The sequence below is a fragment of the Dendrobates tinctorius genome, unplaced genomic scaffold, assembly GCF_039654945.1.
Source record: "Dendrobates tinctorius isolate UK_male_01 unplaced genomic scaffold, ASM3965494v1 ptg000044l, whole genome shotgun sequence".
Lineage (NCBI taxonomy): Eukaryota > Metazoa > Chordata > Amphibia > Anura > Dendrobatidae > Dendrobates > Dendrobates tinctorius.
The window spans coordinates 2940774-2953232 of NW_027361712.1; the positions used below are offsets into that span (position 1 = coordinate 2940774).

At 43.6% G+C, this 12459-nt stretch overlaps 1 protein-coding gene across 1 annotated transcript in view; it reads left to right on the forward strand.

Annotated features, from left to right (window-relative positions):
- Positions 1 to 12459, forward strand: part of LRRC2 (leucine rich repeat containing 2) — a 608842-nt gene that overhangs the window by 525163 nt on the left and 71220 nt on the right. The window contains exon 6 of the mRNA XM_073575526.1: positions 7510 to 7655. Within this exon, the coding sequence (XP_073431627.1) occupies positions 7510 to 7655 (146 nt within the window). The remainder of the gene's footprint in view (positions 1 to 7509; positions 7656 to 12459) is intronic.

The window sequence follows — 12459 nt, forward strand, 5'->3', positions numbered from 1 at the left end:
ATCAGAATAAACCTTTCCAGTTTTAGGTCAATTAGAATTACCACAATTATTAATATTTGCCAAATGCCAGAATAATGAGATAGAATGTTTTAAGGCATTTTTATTACTTACTGGAAAGTCAAAAGTATACATACACTATATAAAAAGACACATATGCTTGTTTTTCTCAATATCTGACATGAAATCAGAATAAACCTTTCCCATTTTAGGTCAATTAGGTTTGCCAGTAGTGTTGAGCATTCCGATACTGCAAATATTGGGTATCGGCCGATATTCGCGGTATCGGAATTCCGATACTGAGTTCCGATACTTTTTGCATATCGAATACCGGAATCGGAAGTTCCCATAATGCTATGAGCTAGTTTGATTTGATTCAGCCAATGAGGAATCCTAAGAAGTGTGGGCACATCCTTTTAGGCATGTAGGCATGTTAACTAATGGCATGGCTGTGATTGGCTGCGAGCAGACCACCCAGCTGCTCCTCCCCCAGACACACGCTGAACAGTGATCTATGGAAAGTGAAGCTAGTGAGGGAGGAGGAAACGACCAGTTCTCATTTCAATGCCAGAACACACCCGCCCTGGACGTTTTTCTTACAAGCAAGAGATGATATCTTGGAAACAATGCAGACTAGCCACAGAAGGTAAATTACTTATTGTCAGCATTCTGCAGCCTAGATATGCACTGAGATTATGTGAAAAGCCCGGACAACCTGTTCTGTTATGTATTTCCGCCAAGTTGGATCGCCCGCCAGGGCTGGTGGGGTACTCGGTACCGGGCCCGTTGGTTTCAATGGGAGATGTCACGGTAGCTGTGACCCGGTCCGTGGCCCTGGGCGTCCATTGTAAAAGGGAAATGTTGAATGTGTGGATGATGATTAACGTTTATGAGTGAATGATTCGTGACACCACCTGTGGTGTTCGGCAATGAAGATGTTAAGCCGACGCTGCAGACAGATCCTCTGGGACAGATGGTGTGGTGCAGCTTTGATGTTGTGGCCCTCCACAGGTAGGTCTGTAGTTCCAGGGCAGTGTAGATGGAGAGGTAGTGAAGAGACATAGATGGTGCAGTGCCAGGCACAGAGATGTAGCAGTGCTGAGTGTGTTGGCACAGGAATAACTGGAGGACACCAGGGCATGTAGTTCCAAAGCTTTACTCACAGTCTGCTGTGCATACAGTTGCCCGCATCCGTGCCGTGTCCTCCGGGTCAGGGGCTCAGTCAACCTCCAAGCTAGATGAAGCACTCCGTTCCAACACTCCGCCAACATGTGCCTTTTCTGAACGTCTCCCTCTATTGCTACACAACCCCTTTAACATAGTCAATATCTTTGTAACTCCGAACGTCTTAAAAGAAAATTAAATCCTGCTATTCCATTTGATTGGGCTAAACCTCTATGCCTTTAATGTCTCCTCCACCTCCCCCAATACATTCTACATTATTCTTAGTTGTTTTCCTTCATGTAGAATTAACCTACAAGGAAAGAAAGGGTTTATTTTAGTTCCGATATTTCTGTCCCATTGACTTGCATTGCTTTCCGGTATCGGAATCGGCGATATCCGATACTTTTTGGATATCGGTCCGATCCAATCCGATCCGATATTTCCCGATATCGGAAGCTATCACTCAACACTATTTGCCAGTATATGTCAAAGTATGACACTTTTGATATATATTTTCAGAATCTGGTTACAAATTTACAATTAGTATAATAACTTACTCTAGCTATTGAAATGTACAATGAGTTATCGTTTATATGTTGTCTATCTATCAATATATCTTTCCTATACCCTTTTAAGATCCATAACTCTGCATTGTGCATCAAACTGACATTATACATTTTACATATTTATGGGTTTGCGCAGGTTTTATAATATCATGTTGATATGATAAGGTTATATCCTGCAGTGATATTTGCTATTTATAAATATTTAAAAAGTATATCACATTATTTGAAATGCAGAGAACATCACCTTCCATCTTTACAGCTGCGGATTGGCGATAGTCTACATACTGTGTATTAATAAGGTGTGCCTAATGGATGCGCATATAGTTATTGCTTAGGTGTACTTTTTTTTTCTTTTCTATGTTGACATTCAGACCTTTGGTTCTGTTTGATGCTGTGCAGCCAAGCTTTTCATGCTCAAACCATAAGCAACAAATCTTATCAGCAAATCCTTTTCAATGGCACAAAATAGAGCTGAGTAGAAATGAAAATACACCCATTAATCAAACACCTAGTTCAAGTCAGGGGCGTAGTGTCCTTTGCTTTCAACGGAAACTAACTGTCAAAGAGAAAAGGAAACCAGTGGTGCTTTTTAATGCCAAAGTTATAGTTCTAAAATTATTAAGATAAGAAGCAATTTGAGAGCCTAGCAACTAAAGATGACAATAATGATTAAATATAACAGAGGAAGCTGTGGTGGAAGGCGTAAATGCGTTGTAAAACATAGCATTCTAAATGGAACTTAAATAAAGGCCATGCACTGTACAAAGTCAGATAAAGGGAAGTCAGAAACAAATGTTGCATGAATGAATTTCAAAAGATAAAAACAGGATGACTGACAATAGTGTAACCAGTGGCATACAACAGCTAATCTTCAAAGCTCACCCACAAGGAGAGTATATATATTGTGGTGTGACTGGTGGTCACGTGGTTAATGGAAGGTATATGTCACAGGGATGGATGCTCCCTGCGATGCAACCAGGAGTATTTTGTCTCTAGTGCACATGAGCACTGAAGATGTTGTTTAGTGCACCCGGGTTCGGGTTGCGGGTAGCTATGAGAGATGGGCGGGTCTGGCTACCCATATTACCTCACCTCTGGTTGAGGGTGCTAACTGTACCCCTTTTCCCTGTGTGTGGTTGTGAGTTCCAGGACCTGCAGTGAGGTCATGACCATGTGATCCATACCTCACCTGTGGGTGTGGTTACAAGCTATGCAATCGAGGTGTGTTTAGCACATGAGAGTGAGTGGGAGTCTGCTAGGGTGGACAGATTTCCATGTGTCCAGACTGGACATTACAGAGTGGTCTGTGTGCAGGGAGAGAGAAGCCACCCTGTGTCTCTGGCTCCAGATAGAGCCTGAGTGCTGGACATTGCACAGCCTGTGTACCCACAGGCCTGAGAGAGCAGAGCTCTGCTATGGACATTGATGCTGTGTCTGCCTGATGTAAAGACTGTTTACCTTTTTGTTGCTGACTTGATGGTATAAGAAGCAAATAAATCCACATGGACGTTGGAGAGAATGTTCCTCCTGTTTCCTCCTACGTAGGTGAGTGAGTACATATACACTCACTGGCCACTTTATTAGGTACACCTGTCCAACTGTGTGTTAAGACTTAATTTCTAATCAGCCAATCACATGGCGGCAACTCAGTGCATTTAGGCATGTAGACATGGTCAAGACAATCTCCTGCAGTTCAAACCGAGCATCAGTATGGGGAAGAAAGGTGATTTGAGTGCCTTTGAACGTGGCATGATTGTTGGTGCCAGAAGGGCTGGTCTGAGTATTTCAGAAACTGCTGATCTACTGGGATTTTCACGCACAACCATCTCTAGGGTTTACAGAGAATGGTCCGAAAAAGAAAAAAAATCCAGTGAGCGGCAGTTCTGTGGCCGGAAATGCCATGTTGATGCCAGAGGTCAGAGGAGAATGGGCAGACTGGTTCGAGCTGATAGAAAGGCAACAGTGACTCAAATTGCCACCCGTTACAACCAAGGTAGGCAGAAGAGCATCTCTGAACGCACAGTGCGTCGAACTTTGAGGGAGATGGGCTACAGCAGCAGAAGACCACACTGGGTACCACTCCTCTCAGCTAAGAACAGGAAACTGAGGCTACAATTTGCACAAGCTCATCGAAATTGGACAGTAGAAGATTGGAAAAACGTTGCCTGGTCTGATGAGTCTCGATTTCTGCTGCGACATTCGGATGGTAGGGTCAGAATTTGGCGTAAACAACATGAAAGCATGGATCCATCCTGCCTTGTATCAACGGTTCAGGCTGGTGGTGGTGGTGTCATGGTGTGGGGAATTTTTTCTGGGCACTCTTTGGGCCCCTTGGTACCAATTGAGCATCGTTGCAACGCCACAGCCTACCTGAGTATTGTTGCTGACCATGTCCATCCATTTATGACCACAATGTACCCAACATCTGATGGCTACTTTCAGCAGGATAATGCGCCATGTCATAAAGCTCGAATCATCTCAGATTGGTTTCTTGAACATGACAATGAGTTTACTGTACTCAAATGGCCTCCTCAGTCACCAGATCTCAATCCAATAGAGCATCTTTGGGATGTGGTGGAACGGGAGATTCGCATCAGGGATGTGCAGCCGACAAATCTGCGCCAACTGTGTGATGCCATCATGTCAATATGGTCCAAAATCTCTGAGGAATGCTTCCAGCACCTTGTTGAATCTCTGCCACGAAGAATTGAGGCAGTTCTGAAGGCAAAAGGGGGTCCAACCCCTTACTAGCATGGTGTACCTAATAAAGTGGCCAGTGAGTGTATATACAGTATATATATATATATACTGTATATATACCTCACGTCTTTCCTCTAAATTTTGGAGGAAAATGAGGGTGCATCTTACAATCCGAAGTGAGCTTGCAGGAGGGTTTGGCGGCTTTGCAGCAGGGTTATACCTTCTGTAAACACGGATTACCTTCTTGGGAGTAAGATATAAAATTACTAGTTTGTCTCCATGTTCTATACCGAATATACTGTGAGTGAGCGAAATTTGCAGGCTGGCAGGAGGGGAGGGGCATGAGTCTGCAGCTTGTAGGGAGCAGAAAGTTGTAGAAAGGCATGTGAATTAATAGGGAAAACCATTCGTCATTTTTTACATTATCGTGACACCCGCTCAAACAAATCCACAGTTCTCACCCAATTTGGGTAAAATTTGGCACGCCCCTCTCCACCCACAGCAGCAGAATACTGCGCATGATAAATCTTGCTAGCATCCCCCCGTCATGAGTTTGGGGCCTCCGAAGTTAGGCCCTATACATATTATGGGGAAATGTGAAGGTGATAGTAAAAGTGTATGTCCCGCCCCTGGGACATGGGAGGCCCTGCTAGGCCCCATCGGAATGCCACCAACCCTGAAATCTGGTCAGGTCGTCCTAGGTATAGCCTGGGACCGGAAGATGGCGCCCAGGGGGGTATCCTGGAACCTGCTCCAATACTAAATCACCTACCACCAGGTTGCAAATGGCATTTGGTTTGTCTCAGAATTCTATAAAAACAGTCCCAGACTGGGGAACACCTAACTCTTTGACGGAGAAATTTAGGACTGCCGATCATGTGCAGAACAGTTGCCCACCTTCTTCCTCTGGTCACCCCATTGCCTCTTCCTGTCTGTTTCAGTGCTGCCGATCTATCCCCTTCAGCTCTGCTGGCCTCGCTCTGCATGTCAGCTTCCCTGGTTAGGTCGGTTACTTCATCATCCACCACTTCGTCTTCCACCAACGCATCCTGGTCCTCCTGACTTTGTGACTTCGCAACAAAACTTAGCAGAAGCTGTGTTTCATCATCATCTTCCCACTTATCCCAAATTTGCTGCTCCCCATTGTCATTTTCTTGTGGCTGTTGCTGCTCTAAGGTTTGAGCATCACTAAAGAGCATGTCCTCTTGTCCCTCTTGGAGCATGAAGGTTTATAATCAATAATCAAAAAAATGATGTTGTAAAGAGGTCTTTGGAGTATTCTAGTGTGGGATCACTAGTTTCTTGGGACTCAACATGCTGGGAGGCCTGCTGGAAGCATTATCTGTTATCCAACTAACCACCTGTTCGCACTGCTCTGGCTTCAGAAGTGGTGTACTGTGCCTCTGTGCAAAGTGGGACAGGAACCATTGTGTCACGGATGGGTGTGTTTCTTGTGATCCAGCAACAGGCGTAGCCCCACCTACATGCACCATTATCAGCACTTCAACTTCACCATCCCTTAGTGCACACTTTACGCATTTTGTAATTGCTCGGTCTCTTGAAACTAAGTTTATTTTTAATAAAAGAAAAAATTTGGTCACCTGCAGCAATCAAACTGTTTTTTGTGCGTTTTCTCCACCGTAATGTTACAGAAAGAATACAAACGTGTATGGATGACAATCAAGTTCAATCCAGAAGAATGTTTAAATGCTTATCAGTTTTAGATATCACAGAATTGTTCACATATCATGTAACACTGTTTGTTTGAGAAACTGAACCATACAAACTTTTAAAAGCTTTTTAGCAGTTTTAGAAATCACAGAGATGTTCACAGATCACCTAACACTTAATGTCTGAGAAATGGAAGCCTACAAAATTTTTAAAGCTTTTGTTCACTTTTAGAGATCACAGAAATGTTCACAGACCATGGAACACAGTCTGAGAAATAGAAGCCTGCCAAATTTTTAAAAGCTTTTCAGCAGTTTTGCAGATCATAGAAAAGTTCACACACCATATAACACGGTATGCCTAAAAAATGGATGTTTACAACATTTTTAAATGCTTTTGTTCACTTTTACAGATCAGATAAATGTTTACAGACCATGTAATACTATATATTTGAGAAATGTAAGCCCACAAAATTTGTAAAAACTTTTGTTTGCTTTTAGAGAATACAGAATACAGAAGTGTTCTACGGAACACTTTATGGCTGGGAAATTGAAGCCTACAACATTTTTAAATGCTTTTTTCAGTTTTAGATATCAAAGAACGTTACTCCACACTACAGAGTAGTGTATGGCTGAGAAGAGTAGCCCAGGAAAATGTTTCAATATTTTTTGAGTGTGCTATTTAACACAAAAATACCTCAAAGTACATAATATTTGATGGATCAAAATATATTAAATTTTTTCATCCCCCACAAAAAACTGCAGCTATGTATTTGCCAATGGACTGTGCAGGCTTAATACGTGTCTACAGACTGGATTCTGTCACTCTTCTTGCTCCAGTGACTCTCCCTAGTCTAAATGCAGATTGTATGTGCTGAAAACGATTAGCCCTTAGAAGGTCTGTTAGTACGATGGTTCAGCTTCAGCATTAGTATCAACACTACAGGCCTCTGATTCATTATACAGTGCACAAAGGCCTAGACAAGCCTGTGTAATGGCATCAGTGTTTATAATTCCTTATGATGTCAGACGTCCAGCCAATCACAGTAATGCCACAACCAAAATGGCTACGGCATTACAGTGACTCACAGGCAATCCCCGCATGCTTATTGGCTGTGTAATGGTGACAAATATGTGGATTCGAGATTCACATTGAGCACCGCCTATTACTCTCTGAGTAATGAGCACATCCAAATACTGTGATACTCGACTGATAACCGAGTATCACTGAGCATGTTCACTCATCCTTAATAACAATGATAATCCCTGAAATTTGCTCTACAATGGAATATTATAAAACACATTTTAGGGGTTTGCAATTATTTTAAGTTTGTAGAGATGTAAAATAATGAGAGTTTGTCTTGGACCATTTCTACAATCTTCATTGTCATGAATGTTTCTTGTTTTCTTTCCAGTTGAGTAATCTGAAAAAGGTCACTTTTGTTGATTTGTCAGCAAACAAATTCTCTTCTATTCCAATTTGTGTCTTACGGATGTCAAGTTTGCAATGGTTGGACATCAGCAGGAACAACTTAAAGGATCTTCCACAGGACATAGACAGGTAAATGTAATTCATTCTCAAAATCAATGCTATCATGAGACTTAGTTTCCTATTTTTGATTGACTTGCACACATCATTTATTGACATTTGGAAGGTATAATAAGAAATGTGGAGAAATGGTCAGTGTATTTGGAAGTACTATTTTTTCTAATGACCAGTCAAATGACAGTGAGTCTTGCAATCAAATAAATGCATTGTCATAGTAACAAAATCAAATTCAACTAGTTCTAATTATTTAAGACAGCAAGACACAAAAGCCCTTAACACTTTAAAGAAATAGAAACTTGTATATCATATTATCATAGTCTTTTTGTTATTAATGCAGTGGTACTTCACTTTTTACAGTTAGGTCCATATATTTGGACAGAGACAACATTTTTCTAATTTTGGTTCTAGACATTACCACAATGAATTTTAAACAAAACAATTCAGATGCAGTTGAAGTTCAGACTTTCAGCTTTCATTTGAGGGTATCCACATTAAAATTGGATGAAGGGTTTAGGAGTTTCAGCTCCTTAACATGTGCCACCCTGTTTTTAAAGGGACCAAAAGTAATTGGACAGATTAAATAATTGTAAATAAAATGTTCATTTCTAGTACTTGGTTGAAAACCCTTTGTTGGCAATGACTGCCTGAAGCCTTGATCTCATGGACATCACCAGACGCTGTGTTTCCTCCTTTTTGATGCTCTGCCAGGCCTTCACTGCCGTGGTTTTCAGTTGCTGTTTGTTTGTGGGCCTTTCTGTCTGAAGTTTAGTCTTTAACAAGTGAAATGCATGCTCAATTGGGTTGAGATCAGGTGACTGACTTGGCCATTCAAGAATATTCCACTTCTTTGCTTTAATAAACTCCTTGGTTGCTTTGGCTTTATGTTTTGGGTTATTGTCCATCTGTAGTATGAAACAAGTAGGCGCTGGCAGTAAACAGAATTCACAACATGACCTGGAGCAGTGAGCAAGTTGGTGAGAGGGGAATAGGAGGCCATGCAGCGATGCCAGCAGAGTTGCTACACAGTCATAGTGGCACGTAGTTCAGTCACATTAACTGAACAAGTTCTGTTAGCCACAGTGCCATATATTTCAGTTATGTTAACTGAACAAGTTCTGTCAGTCATAGTGCCACGTAGTTCAGTCACATTTACTGAACAAGTTCTATTAGCCACAGTGCCATATAGTTCAGACAGTCAGTCAGGTCAGAACCAAAATTAGAAAAATGTGGTCTCTGTCCAAATATATATGGACCTAACTGTATATGGACCTAACTGTATATGGACCTAACTGTATTTAAAGGCAAATATGACACTTTACATTTCTTAGCTCATACAGCAGCCATATGGTATTTTTTGCCATTTTAATTACAGACTAGTAATCGCCTAAACACATTTGTTTTCTTTTCATACTACATATGCCATTTAGCTAAATAAACAGTCTCTGTAGCTTGGATTCATTATAATTTTTTTTTCTAAATTATAATTTATTTTAATGACCATTATTAGGGACTAGATGGTGGCCTGATTCTAACGGTATTCTAGAGTATGAATGTAGTTTATTTATGAAGATTTAAGAATAATGCAATGAATACACAGGATTTTCCAGGTAAAACTTGTTCAGTTAATGTAACTGAACTACGTGCCTCTATGACTGACAGAATTTCTTCAGTAAACGTGACTGAACTATATAGCGCTGTGGCTAACAGAACTTGTTCAGTTAACGTGACTGAACTACGTGCCACTATGACTGTGTAACAACTCTGCTGGCATCGCTGCATGGCCTCCTATTCCCCACTCACCAACTTGCTCACTGTTCCAGGTCATGTAGTGAATTCTGTTTACTGCCAGCTCCTTGCTTTGTCTCCTATCTGCTGTGTTCAATGTTTCCTGACTATGTGTATAGGGGGGCGACGTCTGAACTCTCTGCTTCTTATGGAGTCAGGGTGCACCTGGCTAATATGTCCCTGACCGATTACCTAGAGCCCTCTACTGTGCAATGTCTAAACTCAGTTGGTATCTTGCTACTGAGCCTGCCAGGTCCTCTCCTGTGTTTCTCCTCCTTCTCTGGAGGAATACTCCTAGCCTTGCTTAGTATTCTCTGTCTGCCCGCCAGGAGGCTAAATATCCTGGTCTCTGTGTCTCCATCCTAGCTTTGTCTTATACCTAACCTTCCTCCCTCCAGGAGGCAACATTTCCTAGACCCTGTACCTTGTCTCATGCTGTCTCCTTGTCTGAACTCTGTCCTACCTGTGTCTCCCTGTCTGTGGCTTCTTTCCTTGTGTCCTCTCTGTCTGTGCTCTGCTTCCTTGCAGGCTCTGTCTGTGCTCTGCACCCTTGCAGGCCCTGTCTGTGCTCTGCACCCTTGAAGGCTCTGTCTGTGCTCTGCACCCTTGCAGGCTCTGTCTCTGCTCTGCACCCTTGCGAGCCCTGTCTTTGCTCTGCACCCTTGCAAGCCCTGTCTTTGCTCTGCAGCCTTGCAAGCCCAGTCTGTGCTCTGCACCCTTGCAAGCCCTGTCTGTGCTCTGCACTAATGCTGATCCACCTACTTCGCACTCCTGCGGCTCTGCCTACTCTGCACTTCTGTGGTTCCACCTACTCTGCACTTCTGCGGCTCCGCCTACTCCACACTCCTGCGGCCCCACCTACTCTGCACTCATGCGGCTCTGCCTACTCCACACTCCTGCCTGTATCTGTACCTGCACCTCCTGTGTGAGCAGGTTCCAACCCTGTTCTGTCATACACCACTAAAAATCTGTCAGTTTTTTAGTTTATCATCATCACAAATTGACTAGACATTACTGCAAGAACTCGTAGCATACAAAGGAATCAATGCACCTGTTGCTGAGGCAGCAATAAAAACTTTTAATAGACACCTATGGTACCTCAGTGAAATTATGGTGGGTCTGGCTTTTTTTTACATTGAGTTTGCAACCACAGAAAAGGTTGAAATGGTATTGGCTCTGCAGAAGAAAGGCAACGATATCTGCTCAACTCACATGAAGATGGGCGAAAACCTTGTCCCACACAGGAAGCTTTTTCATTTCATGTCATCCAACACCAAAAGCTGTTTGTTGTGCTGAAAGTAAACCAAGATTTTCTTCATCAAGATTCTTGTCTGTGGCACATTAATGCAAGGTGCATCGATGTATCCTCAAAAGTCGACGGATTGAAAATCGTGAATAATGCTGTTGAGCCAGAAAAAGTTTATTCTCAAGTGTGTGGAGAAGCATGGCCATGACTATTCTGAACCAAATAAAGCATGTTTTGTTAAAAAAGTGAAACCATGAAACTACTGTAAAATTTGACATTTACTTTGCTAAATAAATAATTGTTAGTTTTTTGATGATTGAGCTATCAGTAAACAATGTTGCAATGTTACAAAATTTTGTGTATGTTTCAATCACAACAAAGAGAATTATTCCTACAATAAAATTTTGACTGTCTGCCACCCTAATATATGTATACTGCATATGTGTGTATATATATCTATATACATCGTGATTACTCGCTAATCCTGCCCCCTGCACAGTAGCTCTGCCCCCACCACATCACCACACACAAACCCACCCCCCACCCCATTACCACACACAATCCCGCCCCCACCACATCACCACATATAATCCGGCCCCCCCACCACATCACCACGCATAATCCCCCCCACCATATCACCACACATTATCCTGCCCCCACCACATCACAGCATATAATCCTGGCCCCTACCACATTACCACACATAATCCCACCCCCCACCACATCACCGCACATAATCCCGCCCCCACCACATTACCACACATAATCCTCCCTCACCACATTACCACACATAATCCCGCCCCACCACATTACCACACACAATCCCGCCCCCCCACCACATCACCACACATAATCCCGCCCCCCACCTCATCACCACACATAATCCGGCCCCCCGCCACATCACCACACATAATCCAGCCCCCCCGCCACATCACCACACATAATGCCACCCCCCCACCACATTACCACACATAATCCCGCCTCCCCACCACATTACCACACATAATCCCGCCCCCACCACATTACCTCACATAATCCCACCCCCCACCACATCACCACACATAATCCCACCCCCCACCACATCACCACACATAATCCCACCCCCCAACACATTACCACACATAATCCCGCCCCCCACCACATTACCACACATAATCCTGCCCCCCACATTACCACACGAGGCTCCGTCCCTCCACATTACCACACGAGGCTCCGTCCCCACACATTACTACACGAGGCTCCGTCCCCACACATTACCACACGAGGCTCTGTCCCCCCACATTACCACATGAGGTTCCGTCCCCACACATTACCACACGAGGCTCCGTCCACACACATTACCACACGAGGCTCCGTCCCCACACATTACCACACAAGGCTCTGCACCCCCACATTACCACACGAGGCTCTGTCCCCACACATTACCACACAAGGCTCTGTCCCCCCACATTACCACATGAGGCTTCATCCCCACACATTACCACACAAGGCTCTGTCCCCACACATTACCACAAGAGGCTCTGTCCTCACACATTACCACACGAGGCTCCGTCCCCCAACATTTCCACACGAGGCTGCGTCCCCACACATTACCACACGACGCTTCGTCCTCACACATTGCCACACGAGGCTGCTTCCCCACACATTACCACACGAGGCTCCGTCCCCACACATTACCACACGAGTCTCTGTCCCCCCACATTACTACACGAGGCTCCGTCCTCACACATTAACACATGAGGCTCCGTCCCCCCACATTACCACATGAGGCTCCGTCCCCACACA